Source organism: Erinaceus europaeus, chromosome 18 (genome assembly GCF_950295315.1).
Source record: "Erinaceus europaeus chromosome 18, mEriEur2.1, whole genome shotgun sequence".
In the NCBI taxonomy this organism is placed as follows: domain Eukaryota; kingdom Metazoa; phylum Chordata; class Mammalia; order Eulipotyphla; family Erinaceidae; genus Erinaceus; species Erinaceus europaeus.
In genome coordinates this window covers 35,498,813-35,523,302 of record NC_080179.1, presented here as the reverse complement: position 1 = coordinate 35,523,302, position 24,490 = coordinate 35,498,813, and the positions used below count along the sequence as shown (strand labels likewise).

At 43.7% G+C, this 24,490-nt stretch overlaps 1 protein-coding gene and 1 long non-coding RNA gene across 6 annotated transcripts in view; both read right to left on the bottom strand.

Moving 5' to 3' along the window:
* ACVR1 (activin A receptor type 1) overlaps positions 1-24,490 on the bottom strand; it is a 157,707-nt gene that overhangs the window by 39,631 nt on the left and 93,586 nt on the right. For 4 of the 5 annotated variants that reach the window (XR_009545966.1, XM_060177902.1, XM_060177903.1 and 1 more), the window contains exons 4-5: positions 5,868-6,131; positions 3,148-3,359 (exon numbers count right to left, since the gene is read on the bottom strand). Coding sequence is in view for 4 of the 5 variants with exons in the window: in XM_060177902.1 (XP_060033885.1) it covers positions 3,148-3,359; positions 5,868-6,131 (476 nt within the window). In the remaining variant the exon portion in view is untranslated. Of the gene's footprint in view, positions 1-3,147; positions 3,360-5,867; positions 6,132-10,241; positions 10,265-24,490 lie in introns of those variants that run through there. The other variant, XM_060177901.1, reaches the window with a different exon arrangement.
* LOC132534263 (uncharacterized) lies at positions 4,378-5,861 on the bottom strand. Its single transcript, XR_009545967.1, has 2 exons — positions 5,714-5,861; positions 4,378-5,597 (listed from the first exon to the last, which is right to left on the bottom strand). It is a non-coding gene; the product is annotated as an uncharacterized LOC132534263 (long non-coding RNA).

The window sequence follows — 24,490 nt, the reverse complement described above, 5'->3', positions numbered from 1 at the left end:
ACTAAACCTACTTCTCAAACATATTGTGAACAAGATTCCCAGTTAGTTCATTCAAAGTTTTCCCTTCTTTATCTCGGTGAAAGCCAAGAAACAGAAGTCTTTTTGTACCAGTAATGGATCATCTGTAATAAACATCACAGCATCCGTGAGACGGTGGTGCTGTTGTTGAGCTAACAATCCTCCCCTTCCTAGACACTGAGGCTGGCCTGGTAAAGCCGTCCGCTGACTGGTGTGGATGCTATCTGCTTTTGCTCTGTGTGAATGACACTGTCAGGTATTGTTCAGCAAAACTACCACAAGCTGAACATCTAAAGGAAGAAGTTTAGATTCCTTTAAAAAAAAGAAAAAAAAAATCCCAAACTGGATAATCAACAAGAAACTGAGAGCAGATGACATAGTCTCAAATCTCCCTAGACATTCTTATTTTTTTCTTTTTCTGATTTTCTTTATTTTCATTTATTTTTTTAAAGAATAATTTTGAAAATTAAACTAAAGCGTTGTTCTTAGGAAATCAAACAAAGACTAATAAACATGTATTCAACTTCTGAATTCCAAGTCTTCTTTTCCAATGCAGGAGAGCTGTACAGTGAGGTCATAAGCTTTGCTGAATCACAGCAGTGAGAACACTGCTGAAGTGAGCAATGTGGACCAACAGAGTAGCTTCTTTCCAACAGTGCTCTTCTCTGTGCTACAGGGTTGTGTGAGTGTCATATGTGTGGCTGAGGAGACTGTTTTCACACAAACTCCATCCCTTTTGCAGACATCCGGCAGCTGTTAAAAGGGTGATTTACACTAGCAGTTCTGAGGGATGGTGTGTCCTTTGTCAGGACTTAGCCTTCTATCTTCTCACTGCTGTGCTAACTCAACAAACTCATTTATTCTTCCTAAAGCTTGAAAGTACACTTATAGCAAAAAGGGCACTTCCCTGTTTCTTGAACTGAGGCTATTCTCAGGTCCTCATGTACCAACATCACCATGTCTATAATGTGAACAGGTAAAAGGAAGGCAAACAAATCAGTTCTCTCTCTCTTTTTTATAGCCAAAGGCACACTTGGGTATTGGTCCAGAGACAGGGAAGCAGTAGCAGTGGGCATTTCTCAGCCTGCATCAGACACCACCACGTTTGGTAATCACTTCTCTAGGGTTGACATTTTCCAGCCTGCAGCAGACACCACTGCGTTTGTTAATCACTTTTCCAGGATGTACCCAGACCTAGCACCTGACTCGCAAGGATTGCTTTGAGCAAAAATTCTGCAAGGCAGTGCTAACAGCAGAACCACCCACTACTTGTAAGCAGATAGGCCACGAGAACAAGGCTGCACACAGGGTGATCTATGCAATATATAGTCATGGGAAGAAAGTTCATGGGGATACATTACTGAGTTAGCATTTTAAATGTTTCAATTTGTCAGGTTGTGACAAGGGAAAGAAGGATGTTGATTTGGTATCACCAAGCCTTAACACTTTCCACCATGACCCTTGCCTGGTACTCAATAGGCCTCAGGCTCAGTGGAGGTAGTGACCTTCACTACCACTTTTCTCTTCTGCACTTGAAAGTAACCCATTTTTATAAGGTAAGTCCCTTTATCGCTCTTAACTTTTTCAAATTTCTTTAAAATTCATACTTGACCATTTTTAAAGTAATTTTAAAAAAGGATGACAATCACTTTTGAAGATGATCCCATCACTAAAATAAGTAGAATTAATTTTAAAACATATAAACATAATGGCTTCTGACCTTGTCCCATCTAATACAGTAGCTACTAGTCACATGGTTACATGTAGCAATTGCAAGGGGCTAATTTGGATATCATTGTAACTATTATATGCACACCAGGTTTTGAGAACTAAGTTCAAAGAAAAGTAATGCTATGGATTCCACTGATGATAATTCCTTATAATGACATGTTAAAATGCTACTGACTACATAACTACAATAGATAAAAAGTACTGTTAAAAAATATCACCTGGAATTTTTTTTTTTTTTGCCTTTTAACTGTCCAAGTTTATTTTCTTTTTTAAAATTTATTTATAAAAAAGAAACACTGACAAAACTATGGGATAAGAGGGGTACAACTCCGCACAATTCCCACCATCAGAACTCCGCATCTCATCCCCTCCCCTGATAGCTTTCCTATTCTTTATCCCTCTGGGAGTATGGACCCAGGGTCATTAGCCACCAGGTTCCAGATGCTACCATGATACAACCAAACTTCCCTGAAACCCCACCAATGTGTCCTGGAGCCCCGCTTCCCCAGAACCCCGCCCCACTAGGGAAAGAGAGAGATAGGCTGGGAGTATGGATCAACCTGTCACCTGGAATTTTAAGGTAACTCTAGAAAACTTTAAAATGTACAAGCACTTCCATTGGTCAAGCACTTGTTTAACTAAATGGCTGTGTTCCACAAGGGGGCAGCACCAAAGCACAAAAACATGAACACTATTTTTTTAAGACATCAAGTTGTCATATTATTATTACTACTACTACTACTATTATTATTATTATTATTATTATTATTATTATTATTTTGTTCACCTGATCTCTGCTCAACTATGGTTTCTTAGATGTCAAATTTTCATTTTTTAAAAGATTTTATTTATATATGATAAAGATAGGGTAGAAAGAGAGAGAGAGAAAGAGAAAGAACCAGATATCACTCTAGTACATGTGCTGCCAGGGACCGAACTTAGGACCTCATGCTTGAGAGTCCAATGCTTTATCCACTGCACCACCTCCTGGACCACACAGATGTCAAATTTTCCATGACAGTATACTGAAATAATCTAGAAGAGAATGTAGTATCGACTATTAAAAGGTGCTTTGTTACAAGTAATATTTCTCATTACTAGAGCTAGTGTAGTTGAGTGCTATAAGCACTCTGTCCCTTTTCTCTCACTTCTAAAATGATAATTTCAGAGATCCCACTGCTTGGTATTAGTGTGTGAGCTACATATGTATTCTCACACAGGAGGAAAGTAAACAGATCCCGGGCAGCAGCTGAGGATGAAGGTGAGCAGTGGTACATATACAAGCTCTCCAAACATATGAGCTGCCAGTCACCACTACTGACTAGTATTTCTGGGTAGAAATATCAAAGTGTGCTCCTCTATCTAGACTCTGCCTGGAATGTCCCCGGGGACACTCACTGCTAATGTGCTGTCTCCAACGTTGGTGGTGATGAGCCCTTCGATGGTGCCATATTCCACATCCCTGGGATTGAGGCGTTCTTGGTTACGCCTCTTAAATTTCCGGAGAGCAACGCCCAGCAGACAAGCTAGAAGACACACTGCAAACACTACGGACAGGATGATGAGGCCGACCTCCAGGTGGAAATTCTGTGCTCCAGGAAAGGATTTCCCTAGAGAGGGGGAGAGAAAGGTAACTGTCTGTCAGGACCACTCTTTTCTTCTCATTCTTCATGACTAATACCTTAAGAAGTAGTTCCTCATCCTGACCATACAGTCTTGCATGCCAAAAAAATGTTAGAATTAAGATACTTCCTAATGCCTGAATAATGGCCTTACTACTTCAATCAGTGTCCATCTAGACAAAACTGAAAGCTGAAACAATTCTTCTGAAAACCAACCTAACACAATACCGTACATACATTATATATATATATAAAATCTCTGATATTATACTTATTAACTTGGATCCATAAGGCTGTATTATCATCAGACCCTTAGGGGCAGACCTTGTGTTATAATATCCTCCAAGAAAGTGCTATTGGAATTCAAACGCAAGTACCAAAATCTGTGGTCTCCATCATCAACAGATCTTGGATGTTTAGGACTGAATTTTCATTCATTTTTTTCCCCCTCATTATGGTTTCTGCCCAGGAACTTCTTCACTGACCTTATCTTTTACTCACTCACTCAACTTATTCACTCACTGATTCCCTTACAACCCACAGCACTGATTCACCCCCCTGTTCAGACACTATTACACTGCCCACATGGTAATTCATGCATTTACCTGGATGCCCCTCATACAGGTGGTGAAGCAGGACTGCAGGTGTCTCTCTGTCTCCCTCCCTCTCTGTCTCCCACAGACTTTCCTAGACAGTTACAATCCCAAACGAAAGCCCAGAATTCAAAGGAACCCTAAACATAACCACTTCTAGATTTCAAACTCACTCGTGAAATCATGGTACCACATCCTGGCCTCCCCATAGTGCTCTGCTCTATTCCCTTATCTGTCCCCTTCTGTCATACAACCTGAAGTCTAGCTGCTTTTATTCGAATCCAAATAGTTCAATGACGTATAATGTGGTAATCCACGGCACATGTCATTTTTACAATAAAGTGTTAAGCTAATTACACGTGCCTCTGAACTGTAAACATTGTGCCACTTTAATTAAATAAGAAATTCTTAAGTAAAGGAAGTAATTTTTTATTTCAATTCAAAGCCTACCAAGTGCTGTGTAGTTACAAATTTATCATGCAGTAGGCAGACTTGTGTTAATGCAGACATTTCTTCATGCTCATCTACTGTTAACAGTTCACACGTAAAGTTTAAGAGTGAAACTTGTCCCTTCAAGTCCCCTTGAGTTTTAGTCATTTTAACAGCTGATCATTTTTAAATCTCCTGTTGTCAACCACACTTGTTTATCAGAACCCGGCCTGGTCTATTAGGCGGCCACTTCAAAACTTCCAAAAATTCTCCAGCAGTATCTTGTATGCCCCCCATCACTTTCTGGCCCCCCCACTTAAGAGATAACATTTCAGGCAGAGTTGGCTATTAGTAGTCTCTTCTACTCCACCTTTTAGTGTGTTTCTTTGTGAGTGAAAACTGAAGTAACTGTGCCAATTAAAATGCAAGACATATAAAGAGAGCAAATTTGGCCAGCACAAAGTTAATAAAGACCAAGACATTAACATATAGTCTTTCAGATAGCAATTTAGGATTCATCTGATAGAGAGACAGTTTCCCAGGAGGACTGACATCTGGAGAATAAGGAGTCCGCAGTGAGTCTTGTTCAACGATAATTCTATATGAGCTACAAGGTGCATCCAGAACGAATCTGCCGATAAGTATCAGCTAAAGATCACAACATCAGGGAGGGTTGAACGTAGGAGGAGATGACTGACTCTTGTAGATTTCTTCATAAAGAAGACACTCCATTCAGCCCCCAGAGTCTTGTGCTCATTTTCCTTCTAATGCACTCAGCACAAGGAAAAGCTCTGAGCCAGATATTAGCATACCTGCTTAAGCAAGCATATTACAGTGCACAAGGACCTGGGTTCAAGCCCCCGCTCCCCACCCACCGGGGGAAGCTTCACAGGCAGTGAAGCAAGTCCTGCAGGTGTCTCTCTGTCTCTCTCCCTCTCTACTTCCCCCTCCCCTCTCAAATTCTTTCTGTTCTATCAAATAAGAAAAATAAAATAAGATAAAATAAAATCAGTAGTAGGAGAGAGAGAGAGTGAGAGAGAGAAGTATTTACTATGCAGAATTGTCTCAGAAATCATAAATGAAAATACGGCCCCATAGTGTGAAGGAGTATGCAGAGGTGGTCAACTGCCCGTGACTGAGAAGACCTATCAGTTCTCCCTAAGAGAGACATTGTGTTGCTCAACTTTCTGAAATGTGTCTGTGCCTCCCTCCAGATTCAACTTATCTCCTCGCCACTCACTTCCTCTGACGGAAAGGAGGAAGAGGCAGTCCTTACAGCTATTTCACCTCTATCCCACACTTTCTGAAAAGTGTCTGTACCTCCCTCCAGATTCCATTTATCTCCTCCTTGCCACTCACTGCCTCTGACGGAAAGGAGGAAGAGGGAATCCTGACAGCTATTTCACCTCTATCCCATACAAGGCAGGACAGTAGGAATCACTCTTGATCTAGAAATGGAAAAGGCCCCAGGAACCTTTGGTGGGCAGCTGGGCTGTGACATTCCTGTTACACCAGTCTCCCTGGCAGCACTCCACGGCTTGGCCAGGTGACGGCGGGGTTTTGCAGGTCATCTTCCCCTGCTCATAGACCTGGAAACAGCCTTTCTGGTAGACATGGAAACCATCGTTGATGCTCAGTGAGGAGAAGCACTGCTGGCCTTCACAGTGATCTTCGTTCCCACATGAGAGGCCTTCACACACACACATGTAAAGCTTGGGGCTTGCCTTGGGCTTTTCATCTGTGAAGAAAAGAGCAGAACAGAGAGCAAAATTCAGTGAGGGCATTTCACCCTGCTTGGAATGACAGTTTCCCTAAGATCTGTACAAATGTATGAGCCAAGCCAACACAACAAAAATCCTTTTCTATATGATATCCATATTCTGTTACCTCCTAACTCTTACTTGATCAGCCACCAAATAATAGATATATAAATGTATTTACAGACAAATCTTGCATTCGCTTAGGCTATACCAGCACAAAGACAATGAAATTCTTCCCTCATGGTTTTCTTGTTACCTTCCATTTGAAAACTCTCAGATCTTGATTTAAAATAACCTGGGTTCACCTGCATATTAGATGTTAGGCTCAGGCAAAAACCAGTAAAGTCATGGTCCCTTTGGAATATACCTAAAACAAATCTACTAGCTTTTTCCAAAATGAAGACCCCAAATCTTCATCTGCAATATTCATGCCTTTAGGTTCATGATTAGTTAACAATTTATTCTGCATTATATCTTAACTCTTTTTCACCCACCAGGTTCCAAATGATACTATGATGCCCACCAGACTTCCTTGGGCAGAGAACCCCACCATATATCTTAGAGCCCCACTTCCGCAGAGCCCTGCCCCAGTAGGGAAAGAGAGAGACAGGCTGGGAGTATGGATCCATCTACCAATGCCCATGTTCAGTGGGGAAGCAATTATAGAAGCCAGACCTTCCATCTTCTGCATCCCAGAGGATTAAAGAATAGAGAAGCTATCAGGGGAGGATACAGAGTTCTGGTGGTGGGCAATGTGTAGATATGTACCCCTCATCCTATGGTATTGCCAATCTTTCCATTTTATAAATAAAAATATATATGTATACATACATATAGACTTTTTATGCTTCTACACATTAAAAAAATTTTACTTAGGGACTGGGTAGTGGTGCACCTGGTTAAGCACACACATTACCATCTTCAAGGACATGGGTTCAAGTCCCTGCCCCCCCCCCCGCCCCTGCAGAGGGAAAGCTTCACAAGTGGTAAAGCAGGGCTGCAGGTGTCTCTCTCCCTCTCTATCTTATCCTCCTCTCAAGGTTTCTCTATCTCTATCCTAAGTGAGATTAAATAAAATAACAACTTTAAAAAAGATTTATGTACTTGATGAAAGAGAAAGAGAAGAGCAAAGCTCCAGCACAGTTGATGTCAAGAAGCAACCCAGGGTAGTGCTCATGCGTGTCTTGCACTGCACTAACTGAGCCAAACCAAAAAGCACTCAAATAAATCCCAATTCTTGCATTCAAACAGAACATCTTCTTGCAGCATGATCCGCATCAATATCAGAAATAGGGGCCGGGTGGTGGCACACCTGGTTGAGCACATGCACTACAGTGCACAAGGATCCGAGTTCAAACTCCTAGTCCCCATCTGCAGGGGGAAAAGCTTCACAAGTGGAGAAGCAGGGCTGCAGATGTCTCCCTCTCTCTCCTTCTCTATTTGCCCTCCCTCTCAAGTTCCCTTGAACTAAATAAAGCTAAAATATATATAATATATGGAAGTTGTTAATACTCATTCTGGCTAACTCTGTACAAGTCTTCCCACTCTTAATCCAAGGAGTGAGACCATAACCACTGGGAGGTGATGGTCTGCTTATAAGTCTGCACAGCCTCTGCTTACACATCTGTACTATCCATACTGACATACATGTCTAACGCCACTTGCCAACACTGGAGCATTACATCCATTACAATGGAGAGTTGCACTTGCTTAAGCATCTTCAGTTGACAGACACATATATCCCAATTCCTGAGGCTGAGATCACAAGGAATAGAACAGTTCTTGGGTCGTATGTGGAATAAAAGCATGCCTACACGCACTGGGGATGATGGTTAACAGAAAAACAGAAATGTATCTTCCATTCTCCTGTTGTCTCTGAAGACATTGATTTGCAATTTCATTTTTTAATTTTTTTTTTATTTATTATTGGTTAGAGACAGAGGGAAATTGACAGGGAAGAGGGAGAGAGGGAAACTGACAGAGAGACAACTGCAGCCCTGCTTCACCACTGGTGAAACTTTCCCCCTGCAGGTAAGGCCCAGGGGCTTGAACCCGGCCCTTGTGCACTGTAGTGTTTGTGCTTAATCAGGTGTGCCACCACCTGGCCCCCAACTTCATTTAAAAAAAAACACCCTTTCTTTTCCTCTCCCTGTTGGAATGACTAATGCACACTTGCCCAGCCCCACAGATCCTGCTTGTAGGGAAGGAAATGAAAATGGAATCTAAAAAGCTAAGTCCCAGCTGAGGCAGCCGTGTTCAGTGAGTGCACTTCACATGAGGAGACTTGGTTTCCACAGCTCCCTCTAATGGCAGAGTCAGACTCTCTTCCAATTCTTGGGCACTCTGAAGCATGTTATGTGAGAGTGCTTCTTGAAATACCAGGTCAGGGAGCTAGGCTTGCAAGCAGAAAACTTAAGGTGAGGTCTTTGAAAATGTTCATTTCCACTGGTTTGCATGGGTATGTGCGAGATGTGGGTTATCTCAAAAAAAAAAAAAAAAAAGTGAAAAGCATTCTTAGCCTTTCTTCCTCCCTCTTCAAAGAAGTGAAAAATAGTTCCTGCCCACTGTAATGTGGGTGCCTCGTCCCACAGAGTAAGTGCCCACAGACACACAGACATAAGCTTTCTATTTATAACCGACTTGCCAGTTCTTCTGAAAAGCACAGGGGCCTCATCCAAGAACAAAGACAGGGCTGAATGCAGAAAACCCAAAATAGCCAGACAGTGTAGGGATGTCACCAGTCTCACCTCTGAGAATCAAGAGCCCTTAGATGCTTCTAATAAGCAGAAACTTTATGTGTCAAAAGACAGTCCTCCTTTTCCCTGTCTACAGCAATTCTAGCAGCAAACTATTTCTATGAGGATGAGAAACATCTATGTCTACTACTATAATCTCACAAAAAGAAAAAAAAAGTTTCCACTTGCCAAAAGCCAGTCGGAAAGTAATAAATATTTCCAGGGACTACAGACAGGCTTGCCAGTCTAGAATGGCGAAGAAAGCTGTGTGGAAAGCTGCCAACTATGCTATGCTGCCTAATGGGGATGGGTATTTGGAGGATGTGGGTGGGTGGCTGAGGGGACACCGCCGGCCTGTCTGTGCCCCACAGCACAGAACTTAAGCAGACTCTAATTTAAATCTGTGCAATAATATAACCGATCTATATCTGAAACACACATTCTTAACCCCCTAGGAATTTTTAAACTTAAAAAATATTACTATTTCAACAAAGAAATCAGAAGCAAGGTGGTGGTGTGTAATAGATCTTAATATTGAGAGCTGTATGGACCAGCCCCCAACTGCTCATGACTCAGCTTTTCAGCCTGTTCGAAATTTAGAAATAATCATGTCTGTGGACCTATCCTATTTTATTTATGGTAGGCAGTGGGAGGGGGGGCTTAAATTATGACAGAACCCCTTTTAGGGTCATAGAGTTCTGTGGCAGCTAATCTCTCAGACCATGATGCAAATACAGAGCACACCAGGAAGACCAGGGAATAGGTTATCACCTGCTGTGACGGATTCTCAACAGACCAGACCGGAAGTGCCACATCTGATAGGAAGAACTTTATACTCACAGGTGCAAATAACCAGCAGCTGTCCTGGCAGGAGTACGGAGGAGTCTATTCCACCTCACTGAAGTTGATTTAAATATTTCCGTGACTTAAATGTCAAGTCAGAGGTATTCCCTCTCTTCCAGGTTCTATACACTGTTTTATCTAAAAGGTACCTTCCAGCACTGCTGGGTGTTATGGCCAGTATTGTGTCCCCTATTCAATTATTCTATTTTTAATTTTGTTTACTTATTTTTTGGGTAGAGACAGAGAGAAATTGAGAGGGGAGAGGGAGATAGAGAGAGAAAGGGACAGAGAGAAACCTGCAGCCCTGCTTCACCACTTGTAAAGTTTTCCACCTGCAGGTGGGGATCGGGGGCTGACCCCAGGTCCTTGGGAACTGTCCTGTGAGTGCTTAACCAGGAGTACTGCCACCTGGTCCTGACCGTGTTCCCTTTCCTATCACCAGAACCAGGCCCTGTGAACACACCCACAGTCTAGGTTTGGCTGGGGGCAACAGGGAGCTCTTGACATCACCTAAGAGACCCTTGGGCAGACTCCATCAAGCCAAAGCAGCCAGGAGCTCAGGAGCCCACCTCGGCCCCATCTCTTTTCAAAGACGGTACTTCTTCTGGGAGGTACTCGTTCACCATCTGGACACAGCGACTCCCACAGTCCAATCTCAGACTGCAGAGAGAGAGGCAGAGCAAAAAGCATCGTGAACTCTGGAAGACAGCAGGGAATGTAAGGACTCTGTCTGACTGCAAAGCGCTCACACTTAAGAGTGTAAGTGGCCCTGGAGCACTCTGGGTACACGCTGCAGGCTTCATCCTACTGTGCTCCACCACATGCCCAGCCATGCTTGGCTTGCTGTTTAAGGCACTTAAACTAATGATTATTCTAAATGATACAAAGAGCCCCACATTTCCCTCTGAGTGTTCTGACACAGAAGACAGATGAGAAGGAGCAACCAGTAAACTTGTCTGCAGCTACAATTCCATGGAGTCTGCAGAATGAACAGGCTGAATCTCTTACAGGCTCATCTCAGGAGAATAACACATTGCACTGTGATTAAAGATTGCTGTTATAAAAGTCCAAAGGTTCCGAACCACACAGACTACAACACAGACCCCAAACATTCCTGAACTCCTTCCAGAAGCATAAATAATTCATTTCTTTTGATAATAGGTTTATAGGCATGGCTGTCTCTCCATTGTCTGCTCCTCCAGGACAGCTGGCACCTCTCCAGAATCTGAAAGCATTTCAGTTCTTCGGCATTAAACAAAGGCTTAAGAAGGTTTCGCAAGGCCAGGTATCACTGCCAGGAAGCCTGCACCCAAGAAAGAAACAACTGTCTGTCCAAAATGCTTGCAGAAGTTCACGTGATGGTAAGACTAGAAGTCAGGTCACATGCTCGGATGAGACACACACATGTCTAAACACTGTTTACAAAGCATTCTTGAAGAAGCCAAAACCAGAGCTTTCTCTTCCTAATCCTGCTCAGAGAAACTGATACTTGGTAAAAATGTAACACTCAAGAACAAAATGTGCTCCTGAGTGAAGAAGACCTTTGAGTGATATCAAGTGTAGCTCAGAATGAAATTTCAGGGTTTCAACCTCATGCAGCCTCTAGGCCAAGTGTGTTCAGCTTGCCAGTGTTCCCAATGCAGCAAAGGCCATTCCCATGCTGATGGGGAAGCCTGCTTCCTTCCCATTCCACTACTATTGAAGTAACAGACAGGGCAGCTGGCCTGTCTAAAGTCCTTGGGATCTGATCTCAGCTTACCATGTCTCCTCTCTTCAATGACCTCAGGCCTTGGAAGGCCTCTGTCTCAGTCAGGATCTCAGATTCCTTTGGCTCCATCTCCCTCCACATGGAATGCTAATCTCCCTCCCCAACAGTTCCTACCTGGTGCCTAGCTTCTCCTTACATCTCATCTGTGCATCTCTTCAGGGGAAGGGGGTGACGCACCTGGTTAAGTGCAAACACTACAGTGTACAATGACCTGGGTTCAAGACCCTGGTCCCCATCTGCAGGGGGGGGAAGCTTCACAAGTGGTGAAGCAGGGCTGTAGGTATCTCTCTGTCTCTCTCCTCTATTTCCCCCTTCCCTCTCAATTTCTGTCTGTCTCTATCCAATTATATACATACATACATATATATATATATATATATATATATATATATATATATATATATATATGTTAAAAAGCCTTCTTCACACATTAAAATTCAAAGAAGAGCCCCTTGAATTGACTCTCATGCATCTGGATGGTGGCTGAAGGCTTGAGACCTCCTCCAGACTGTGAGCACCGTGAGGGCAGTACTGTCAAACACCTGGCAACTGCCTCAGGACTTGGAAGGAATAAATGCCTGGTGATTATTTGCTTTGGAATGAATTCTCTCTTCACAGAAGGGACTCAGATGTGGGAAGAGACATGCTGCTGGTTTTCAGAGCAGACTGAGCCTATAAAGTCTTTAAATGTCAGCAAAGATCTTCAAGCAAGGCTTAGTTACCCAGCCGGCGTGTCTGTGCAAAGCACATTCCTAGTTCCTAGACAAGCTCCTCTCAGCACCACATCTGTTCACCTCCTCAGACTTATGGTGTGGAAAAATAGTACTTTCTGTGGTTCGAGAGGTCTTCTGCTTATTTACTTGTTTATTAGAACATACAAGATTTAAAACAAGGAATTAATATAGTGGCTACTTAATATGTTGAAATGAAAGCAGGGCTTCTGTGGATGGTCCTTCCTTGGAAGGTGGACATAAGGTCTTTGTCTGCAGGGACACTACAGTGATGTGATGCCCAAATAAAGTAAGTTTCTTGACTCCAGTGAAGGCAGAGGCATTAGTGTATGTGTTGGCTAATCTTCGGTAAAGAGAATGAATCCTTCTATCTATGGAGGACTCACCTTTGCAGCCATGTTTCCCTTACACCTGAAAATAACCTGGATGTCAACAGAGAAAGGGAAAGATGGAACTACATCATTTCCCTCTTCTTGCTTTTTAAAACTTTTTTTTTTAATTATCTTTATTTATTGGATACAGACAGTCAGAAATTGAGAGGGATGGGGGTGATAGGGAGAGAGACAGAGAGACAGCTGCAGCTCTGCTTCACCACTCACAAAGCTTCCCCCTGAAGGTGTGAAGGTGGGGACCAGGGGCTTGAACCCGGGTCCTTGTGCATTGTAACATGTGAGCTCAGCCAGGTGTGTCACCATCTAGCCCTTCTTGCTTTATTGGAGGTTATAAGGGTTCCTAAGTCATTCTGCATTTGAACTGCTGGAGCTGAGAGGAAGAAGAAGAAAAAAAAGTCACCTGTTTATTTTGTGTCTGGGATGGCTCCTGGTCTCTGAATAATCCCTGTAAATTAAGCCAACTGCAGCAACCACACCTTCTATTTCAAAGCCAACACTGCTTATTTAAGTTACTAAGACATTAGAGAGCATAGTGGTGGACTGCCCTAAGACAATCTCAATTATTTTCTGACTAACTGGGGGGATGGATCCACTTGCCAACACCCATGTCCAGCAGAGAAGCAATTACAGAAGCCAGAACTCCCACCTTCTGCAACCCACAATTTGGCCGATACTCCCAGAGGGGAAGATAAGTTAGGGGGGAGATGAGCAGAGGGCTCTGAACTCCAACTCCATCAGGACCCAGAGAGTGAAGAGGAAAAAATGAAGGACATTTGGATGTAGTAATAGGTGTAGGTGTGACTTGGAAAGGAAGAGAAGGCAGGACCATAGGAAAAAATGGGTAAATATATACAAATATAGACAGAAAGTTGTAGAAATAATAGTTAACCCATATCTGCAACCTTGGGTGAACTGCTGTAGCTTCCAATGAAGGGAGTGGGGACACAGAACTCTGGTGGTAAAAACTATGAGGAGCTGTACCCATTATCTTGTAATTTTGTAAATGAACATTAAATCACTAATTTAAAAAAGTTAAAATATTTTTTTAAAAATACCTGCCTTTCTGGACTTTACATGGCTGCCTGACTTCAGCATGCCTTGACTGTGCATACGGAGCATGTCTGTACAGCAAGGGGAACAGCATGGCTCTCTTCCAACTGCTTGACTCCCAGCTTCAAAATTAGAAATGACAGAGGCCTGACAGAAATTCCACATTTAAGAATTGTGTTTAGAGGCCAGAAGTTATTCCTACCCCCACATACCCCACGGTCGTGTCTGAGCAAAGCTCCATTTGCAAGAGAGAGATAACCACAGCCTGAAGGGAAAGGGGGACACCTGCTAACCATAACTGAGAAAAGCCATCACACTAGCTGTGTGAGGGGTCAGTGGCAGGGAGCTAGCCCATGTGAGGAGTCAGTGGCAGGGAGCTAGCCCATGTGAGGGGTCAGTAGCAGGGAGTTAGCTGTGTGAGGGGTCAGTGGCAGGGAGCTAGCCCATGTGAGGAGTCAGTGGCAAGGAGCTAGCCCATGTGAGGGGTCAGTAGCAGGGAGCTAGCTGTGTGAGGGGTTAGTGGCAGGGAGCTAGTCCACGTGAGCAGGTCAGTAGCAGGGAGCTAGCCCGTGTGAGGGGTCAGTGGCAGGGAGATACTAGCAAGTGTAGGAGAGGTTTTCAGTGTGTTGCTGTCCCTCTGCCCTCCTGGGCTAAACATACAAAGCACAGCTACTCCTAAGAGCTTCTGCTTGCACTTTAATGTGGAAGGTCTGGTTTTATAGAAAACTAAACAAAGGGTCTGGCTGGAGAAGTTTCTTTTCTTTTTCTTTTTATTTTGTTAGTGATTTCATAGATTTATAAAACTATAATGTAACAGAGGTATAATTCTGCACCGTTTCTACCACCAGAGTTCCGTATTCTCATCCCCTCTACTAGAAGCTACCGCAGTTCTCCTAAGGTGGCATATACAGGTTAACCACCATTTCTACAACTATCTGTTTATGCTTGTATACATTTGCCCTTTTTTTCTATATACCTGCCTTTTCTTCCTTTCCAAGTCACACCTACACCTACTACTACTACTTCCAAATATCCTCCTCCCTTTTTCCTCTTCTCTCTCCAGGTCCTGATGGGAGTTGAAATTCAGAGCTCTCTGGTCATCTTCCCCTAACATTTCTCCACCTCTGGGAATATGGAACAAAATTCTTTTTGAGGTGCAGAAGGCGAAAGTTCTGGCTTCTGTAATTGCTTCTCCACTAGACATGGGCATTGGCAGGTGATCCATATGCCCACCCTGTTTCTGATCACAAGCCCTCTTGTGGGCCTCTCTAGGACCTTGCCATCACTGGACAGCAGCAATGGTGGGGACTGCCTCACTCTCTGAAGAGAGGCTGGGTCAGCCTACTATGCCCCTCAACGAAGATGGGTCCTGAAATGAGTGCAGCCTAGAATGTTCCCAGCTGTGACCATGGACTGCAAGCTCAGACTGACAGGGACTCAGAGGTCACACAGGCTCCTGTGCTGACTATGAACAGATATGGGCCCTGGGTCAGGTGGGTGGGGAAAACAGTTAATTGTATTTATATATTTTCTTCAAATTTGGAAGCCACTCTCTGCCCTGATCCACCTTTCTAGTCCTATTCTCAACACTGATACCATCTTCCCAGATAATAATTTTGTCTACCTCCATGTTACCTATAAGTTCAAGTAAAAATTACTAAAGTCATGGGTCCCTTGGAACATACCAAAAACAGACTTCCTAGTTTCTCTACACCCTAAGATCCCTAATCTCAACTGTTCTATTCCTACTTTATGAGTCCTATTTATTAAATATTCTGTCCTACTTTCTATCTTATTGCCTTTTACCTACCAAGTTTCAGATACTACCATGACACCATCCTCACTTCCCTGGGCAGATGACCACACCAATGTGCCCTGGAACCCCACCTCCCCAGAGCCCTGGCCCACTAAGGAAAGACAAACAGGGTGTGGGGCAGGTGGATCTACCTGCCAACACCCATGTCCAGTGGAGAAACAATTATAGAAGCCAGAACTCCCACCTTCTGTACCCCATAAAAAATTTTTGGTCTGGGTGGGGGAGATAGTATAATGGCTATGCAAAAGGACTTTTAAGCCTGAGGCCCCAAAGACTCAGGTTTAATCCCCCTCTCCACCATAAGGCAGAGATAAGCAGTGCTCTGGTCTCTCTATATGGCTTTCTCTCTCATTAAAATAAAACAATACTTTAAAAAAATTTTTTTTGGTCCATACTCCCAGAGGGGAAGATATGTTAGGGAGGAGATGACCAGAGGGCTCTGAACTCCAACTTCATCAGGACCCAGAGAGAGAAGAGGAAAAAAGGAAGGACATTTGGAAGTAGTAATAGGTGTAGATGTAACTTAGAAAGGAAGAGAAGGTAGGACCATGGGAAAAATGGGCAGATAGATAGATAGATACCTTTCTCTCTCTCTCTCTTTCTTACTCTTTTTTCTATCTTTTCTCTCTCTTTCCTACTCTTTTTCTCCCTCTCTTTATCTTTTCTCTCTCTTTCTTACTCTCTTTTCTCTCTCCTTCTTTATCTTCTTTATCTCTCTCAACCTAACATGTGAATGTTCTATATTTTCCCAAATAAAGTCTAAAATTCCTGAAAAAAAAGAAAGATATTTAGATATAGAAATAATAGTCAAGCCACACCTATGACCTTGGGAGAACCACTGCAGTTTCCAATGGAGGGGATGGGACACAGAACTCTGGTGTTGGGAACAGTGTGGAATTATACCCCTGTTACAATTCTGTGCATCTATATTAAATCACTAGTAAAAAATACATCTGTCTGGATAAGTGATTCAGTGGATAGAGTGGACTTGTGTGCCTGGTGCCCCAAGTTCAAATCCTAGTACTGCATATGCTGAAATGCTATTTTGGCCCCATTCTCTCATTAAATAATAATAATAATAATAATAATAATAATAATAATGTCACTACAAAAATGCACAGAGTTCAAGTCTCTGATAATGGCCCCTCTCTATCTTCCAGCTTCTCAACTCATGTCAGGAGGGCATGTCAGGTCTGGAACTCCATGAGAGGTAAATAAAGAAAGGAATCTGGAGGCCAGGTGGTGGTACATCTGGTTGAGCACACACTACAGTACACAAGGATCAGGGTCCAAGCCCCTGGTCTCAACCTGCAGGGGGAAAGCTTCACGAGTGGTGAAGCAGGGCTGCAAGTGTCTCTCTGTCTCTCTCCCTATATACCCCTCCCCTATCAATTTCTCCTTGTCTTAATCCAAGAATAAAAATTTTAAAATCCTTTAACAAAATAAAAAAGAAAGGCATCTCATGCCTTGTGCATATGTTCACTCCAACTCTGTAACTTGGTCTTTGCTCTAGATACCCCTTTTCCTTGAATTAACATAGTCCACAAGAACTCACTGATGCCTAGATCCAACACAAGAAGATCTCCTTGCTAGTCCTAGACTAGAGGCAGCCATAGCATGACAGTTTTGGGTCACTTTGAACTCATATTCTTTCACTGCTGAACCAACAGAAAGGCCCCAGGCACTGGCACTTAAGGTAGAAATAGAAAGCATTGCTTCAGAATGCTGAGCCCCAAAACTGGCTTTTCGAACACACGCCCCGGCCCAGAGTCACGTGGCATAGCACCCACTCCCAGTTTTCACATCTTGGGTCCTGGCAGACGAAAAGCAGCTAAATCTGAGCTGTGTCACGAGGTCGCGGGCTTTGGAGCAGGAATTACACCAACACAGACTTCATCGAGAGCTTGGGGTAGCCAGCGTCTGCACATTCTCCTTGGCTCAAGCATCTCCACAGCACTGGCAGCCTGAAGAGTCCCCAAGCCTCTCTGAAGGGTCACTTTAAAATAGTATCTCTAATACCACTAGTCATCTCAGAAGTATTTCCTTCCAGAGCCTGCTCTGGCCACAATGGCAATCCAACCCCTGCCCAACAAGGGCAGCTCGCCCAAGAGATGAAAGCCCAGGTGATGGAAGGAGTCCCCCAGGGAAGGAGCAGCAACTAACAGGCTGGGGGAATGGCTCCACCTGTCAACACTCATGTCCAGGGGAGAAGCCAGAACCTCCACCTTCTGCACCCCATAAAGAATGCTGTGATTTTATCCCATGCTCCCATCTGGACAGCTGCACCAGAAGTATCTAGTAAGGAGATGCCTTGCAGAATTGACGTCTTGACAGTTCACTGGGGCCCCAGAGCAGGCGAAGCCATGCAGCAGAACCACACAACTCGAGAGACAGTGGCAGCAAAAGCCACAGATGGCTGCCACACAGGAATCCCATAGGAAAGGCTTCCCCTCCAAAAGAAAACGTAGACTCCTCAGCCTGCTGAACCACGCCTTGGCTGAGTGTGGACATAGCACACACAGTGAGCATGACCACCCACTCAGCACAAGTGCCAGGAGCAACTGCATGCCTGCCTGCCTGCCTGCTGGGAAGAGCTTGCCTGCTGCCTTTTCTGCTTTGAGTTCTCCATTTTTCTGCCAGGGCCGAAGTCACCCAGATCTTTCTGAGCACAGTGAACACACACTCTCCACCCAGTGTGTGCACCCTGGACCGACGAGCAGTGGGGAGGGGGCTAGTGTGCACCATGGGCTATTTCCAGTCACTGTCAGCTCCATCAGAGCTGTGCTGGATGGCAGGCGGAAGGCAGATGGGCAGGAGGCCAGGTAAGCGGGCGGACAGGCAGGCAGGCAGGCAGGCAGGCAGGAGGGCAGATGGGCAGGCAGGCGGGCAGGTGGGCAGGCAGGACGGCAGACAGACAGGAAGGTGGGCAAACAGGCAGACAGGAGAGCAGGCAGTCAGGAGGACAGGCAGGCAGGCAGGCAGGAGGACAGGTGAGCAGGCAGTTAGACAGGAGCACAAGCGAGCAGGTGGGCAGGTCAATCTTGGTTCCATGTGCGACACGGGGCAGCCTAGAGACACGCACTTGCCAGAGCGGCCAGGGCAGCCAGCTGCCCGGTGTCCCTCCCAATATGACAGCAATAGAAACAGGTTGACCTGGCCAGCTACAAGGCAGTGGAGGAGTGGCACCTCTCACTTCCCTGCCTGGGCTATTCTGAGCTGGGCTTAGTGATAATCCATGGCAACACAGGAACAAAGGCCCAGCAGAAGGGCTGCAGTGTCTCGCAAAACTTGCTAGAAATGTCAGTGGCCAGGGCTCCCCTTTCTCTAATGAAAGTAGCAGGGATGTCAGTGGGCGGCTATTGTTGTCCACTGCAGATGCCATGGTCTGTGAGCCACTGGGATGAAGGCTGCTGACTCTTGGAGCTAACGGTTTGTTTTTGTTTTGTTTTGTTTTGTTTGCCACCTTTGAGTTGCCATAGTTGGAAGAGGTGTTGTTGAAAGAGCACCCTGTGGTCCTGTCTGCCCTGCAGGACAGCTCTGCAGGACAGCTGGTCTGCTCAGCCTCCCTCTCCAACCTTGTCCTACCCCACAGGCCACTGCCATCACATGACACTTTCTATTTTTTAATATTCTATTTATTTATTATTGGATAGAGACAGAGAAATTGAGAGGGGAAGAGGAGATAGAGAGGGAGAGAGACAGAGAGACACCTATGGCCCTCCTTTACCACTCATGAAGCTTCCCCTCTGCAGGTGGGGACTGGGGGCTCAAACCCTGGTCCTTGTGTGCTGTAATGTGTGTTCTTGACCAGGTATGCCACCATCTGGCCCCCTATATATTTTTTTTACTCTTTTTCTTTTAGATGAGAGAAGGATGAGGGAATGAAAAGAAAGGAGACAAAAGCACTGTTCTGCTATGTATGATGCTCTGTGTGTTTTTATTTTCCTTATCCTTCTGTAATGCCAGGGGTGGAACCCAGGGTCTTGTATGTGCAGGGCATGGGACCTATTGTGAAGGCATCACCCCACTTTCAAAAGGCACTGTTTTTATTTTTTTATTACTTTATTGATATTTATTAGTGATTAAGTAATGATTAGCAAGACTGTAAGACAACAGGTATATTTCCACACAGTTCTTACCACCAGAGTTCCGTGTCCCATTCCCTCCATTGGAAACTTCCCTATTCTTTATCCCTCTAGGTGTACAAACCAAAATTCATGTATTTTTATTAGTGATATGATAATGATTTACAAAATTACAAGATAAGAGGGGTACAACTCTGCACTGTTCCCACCGCCAGAGCTCTGTGTCCCCATTCCCTCCACTGGAAGCTCCAAGAGTTCTCCCGAGTTGCAGGTGTGGGTTAACTATCATGATTTCTACACTGTCTATATCTGTATATATTTGACCTTTTTTTTCCCTTTGTCCCATCTTCTCTTCCTTTCCAAGTCATACCTACACCTATTACTACATCCAAATTTCCCTCCCTTTTCCCTCCTCTCTCTCTGGTTCCCAATGAAGTTGGTGTTCAGAGCCCTCTTGTCTTCTTCCCTCTATCATTTCTCCCCCACTGGGAGTATGGACCAAAATTCTTTATGGGGAGCAGAAGGTGGGAGGTCTGGCTTCTGGAACTGCTCCTCTGCTGGACATGGGTGTTGGCAGGTCAATTCATACCCTCAGCCTGTTTCTATTTTTCCCTAGTGGGGTAGGACTCCCAGAGGAACGCTCAGCTCTGGTTTATGGTGATGCTGGGGATTGAACCTAGGACCTTCGATGCCTCAGGGGTGAAAGTCTTTTGACAGAACCACTGTGCTGTCTCCGAAGCCCACTAAAACACACTATCTTTCATTAGCTCTCAGTGCCTTAGGATGCAAGACAACCCCTTAGGCAGGACACCTTGCCATGACAGCAGGCTACTTTAATGCGATTCACCCCAAAGTCAGAATACATTCTTTGAATGGATGCATTACTTAATCTCAAACAGCATACTGCTCAAGCTACTGGGTTGTTGAAAAAGCTCTGACATATTTTTCTGTGTTTTTCTAGAGGTTGTGATTTTTCTGACAATCCAATATAATTATTATTGCTATGCTCTTGATGATTCATTCATTCAGCTGTCAAATATTTACTGAGCCAGGCACTGAGACCTGGGATAAAATACTGAACACCATCAAGCCACAGACACTCAACCCTTAGAGCTGCCTTTGCACAGGCTTTTCAGAGCTCCTGACGCCACCCCCTGATCCTCCCTGCAGCAAGCAAGGAGGCATTATGTGCAAGAACACAGTAAAGAAGAGCCACTGAACCAAGACAGGGCCTGGCGTTCTCTCCTGAGAAAGGAATAATTCTCCTGTCAAGTATGGCCAAAAGTTCCCTAATCAGTAGATACTCCAACTTAGACTGCAACACCATTTAACTGTCAAGAATCACACTAACTAGGCAACGCCAGCTTGTGAACTGTATGAAATGGGCATGAGGTCCAAGAGAAGTCGTGGCCAAGGGACCAATATGGCACTTTCCAGTGCTACACGTGCCCTAGAAGTCAAATTCTAAACCGGGCAGTGAGTATTTCCCTGCCATCTCTAATTTTCAGCTTTTCCAGATAAATCTAGTTGTTTCATTCAGACCTGCTTAATATGAGTATTAGAACTCAGACTGAAGCACACACAACAATGACAGAAAGAAAAAAGGAAAAGATAAATAAAAGGAAGAGTTACTCCCCACTCCATCATTCTCAGATTAAAGATGCAGTTAGATTGCAGAATGATGATGAAGACTGAAAGTAAACTTCAACACCAATTCCAAAAGGAATTTCTCCTTTCTCCTTCTGTTCCCTGTCTCCTCCTATGCTGCCAATACACATATCCTCAGACAGTCTATGCTCTGCTCTAACCCGTAACAAAGAATTAGGTGAAGTCTCACAGTGGATCTAGGGTTCCACAGAGCACTGATTCAGCTGATTAGACTCAGGCAGCAGCTCTTTCAGTGTTGTGACCAAGGCTGAGAGGTACAAATGTAAAGTTCCCTTTTGCTGTCAAATAACTGCCCTGGAGAGAGGAAGGGCAGCCTACTGTCACGCTGCCAAAGTTAAAGGCTGGGACCAGCTTTCTTGGAGAATAGACCAAATGACTTAAGGTTAGCAGTCTAGACTTTCACCTCAGGACAGTGGGGACCCTCAGGACACAGAGCAGATTCTCAGGGGGAGGTGGGGTTGTCTGCTTAAACAACAGGTTATGACCAACTTATGGGTAGTGAGACTGAATTAGCAGCTCAAGAACAGGTCTCTTAACTTTCTTCATTCCTGTCTTTTCCTCTCTCTCTCATTTCTTGTTTTGTTCTTTCTCTTTTAAGTGAAATAAAAGTGAACTGAATAGGGAAAAGAAACGAGTGCATAAAACTGTAAGACACACTGTGTTTCATAAAAATTCCACATCAGATGTGTGCTGTTCCTATTTAGAATGTTTCTAAACGTAGTGCACTTAGGTCTAACTCTTAGACTGTCTCTGACTGTATCACATGGAGGTGTGAAATCAAGCCCTTCCTATGTCTTACAGAATCTTGGAATGGACATGCCGTTTGAGTAATTATGACAGTACATATATCCAATGTCTATGGAAGGTTGTCTCAAGTCACAATGGGCTGCAGAGGAAGGGCTGGAGGACAATAAAGCACTATTCTGAATATCTGTGAATCACATTTGTAAAGTCTTTTACTTTTCTTTGGGTGTTTTTGTTTTTTTCCAGAGTGAGATGCATATATGATATCCCTATAAACCTCTTATTTTCTTTTCTCTACACACTGTGATGCTAACTCTTGCTCACCAGCCTATATACAAGACAACCAAAAGGCTACTGCACTGCCCACTTACTGTGGACAATCCAATAAGCTTGAGTACTGGAGCTGTCCATGTGTTCAAAACTTGCCTATGAATTTTTCTGAGCCTGCTCACTCCACAAGCTACTGCTAAGCCTTCCTCAAACAGAGACAACGAATGTGAACATTTCAGAAGGTCTACTTTAAGAAAACTGGCTGAGCGCACATGTTGCAAGGTGCAAGGATCCAGGCTGGAGGCTCCAGCCCCCACCTACAGGGGGAAAGATTTTCAAGTTGTGAAGCAGGACTGCGGGTGTCTCAGTCTCTCTCACTGTCTACCACTCTTCCTTTTCAAGTTCTCTCTATCTCTATCCAATAAATAAAGACAATACAAAAAAAAAATCTTATTCAAACAATCATTCCCTGGGAAGGAATGTTTTGTCATATGTAACCTGGCCTAAAACTAACAAACTATCGTTCTGTTTTAAGAAAATCCAATAGTAATAGAGTGCTCAATAAGAAAGGCTTCAACCAAGACTACTGTATCCTGCTAGACTATCATTCAGACTAGATAGAGGCATAAAAACCTTCTCAGACAAGCAACAGTTGAAAGAATCAACTATCACCAAACCTGCCCTGAAAGAAGTTCTGAAAGTTCTCCTATAAACAGTCAGACCACCATAAATATGCCATATATCGGAACACTCTAAAAATATACAAGAATGGCCTTAAAATATCTTCAATCTTTGATAACAATAAATGTCAACGGCCTGAATTCACCTATTAAAAGACACAGAGTAGGAAAATGGATCAGAGAACAAAACCACACCAAAGTAGAAACTGAGATGGGAGGAAGACGGAGATGGGGAGAAAAAAAACAGGTAACTGAAGACATGCTTCACAGCTTGTGAGGTGACACCTCTGCAGGTAGGGAGCTGAAGGCTCAAACTGGGATCCTTGAGCCAGCCCCTGCAGTTTGCACTATGTGCACTTAACCAAGTGTGCTATCACCCCACCTCCACCATTCTATTCTTATAAATGCATCTAGCTTGTCCTTTATTTTGCACCATATTTTCTACTATCAAAATCTTTATGAGACTGAGAAGGAATTCCTAGAGAGAAGTCTTAATAATTGAATATTTAATGAAGCAATATATTTTTATACACTCTGATATTAATCTTCATTTAGGGGCCATTTTCTTGGGTTCTCTGAATAAGAACATTTTGACTAGAGAGCACTAGGAAAGGCTTTTGTTAGAACCATAAGATTATTCCTTCCCAGTACTTCTAATTTAAATGTTTCATATCTGGGGACCAGGTGGTGGTGCACCTGATTGAGTGCATGTTACAATGCGCAGGAACCTGGGTTCGAGCCCACAGTCTCCACCTGCAGAGGGAAAGCTTTGCAAGTGGTGAATCAGGGTTGCAGGTGTCTCTCTGTCTCTCTCCCTCCTTTTTTTTTTTTTTGGTCTCTCTCTCCCTCCTATCTCTGCCTTCCTTCTCTATTTCTGGCTGCTTGTATTCAATAAATAAAGATAATAAAAAATAAATTAAAAAACGTAAAAAAAAAAAGAAAAGAAAAAAGAAAACAAAACCAAAAAATATGCTGTCTACAGGAAACCCACCTAACTCAAAAAGACAAACACAGACTCAAAGTGAATGGATGGAAAACTATCATACAAGCCAATGGACCACAAAAAAGGGGCAGCAACAGCTATTCTCATATCTGACACGATAGACTTTAAAATAAATAAGATTAAAAAAACACAGGGCTTGATACTACTTAATGCTCAGAGGATCAGTCAATCAAGAGGACTTAACAATTATTAACATCTATGCAACCAATGAGAAGCCATCTAAATATATCAAACATCTACTGAAAGAGCTGCAGAAATATATTAACAGAGACACAGTCATCGTAGGAGATTTCAACACCCCACTCTCTCGACTTGACAGGTCATCCAGGCAGAAATCAATAAAGACATGAGGGAGCTAAATGAGGAGATAGATAAACTAGAACTATTGGACATTTTTAGAGTAATTAACCCCGAGAAACTGGAATACACATTTTACTCAAGTCCACATGGGTCATTCTCAATGACCGACCATATGTTAGGCCACAAAGACAACATCAGCAAATTCAAGAGCACTGAAATCATCCCAAGCATCTTCACAGACCACAGTGGAAT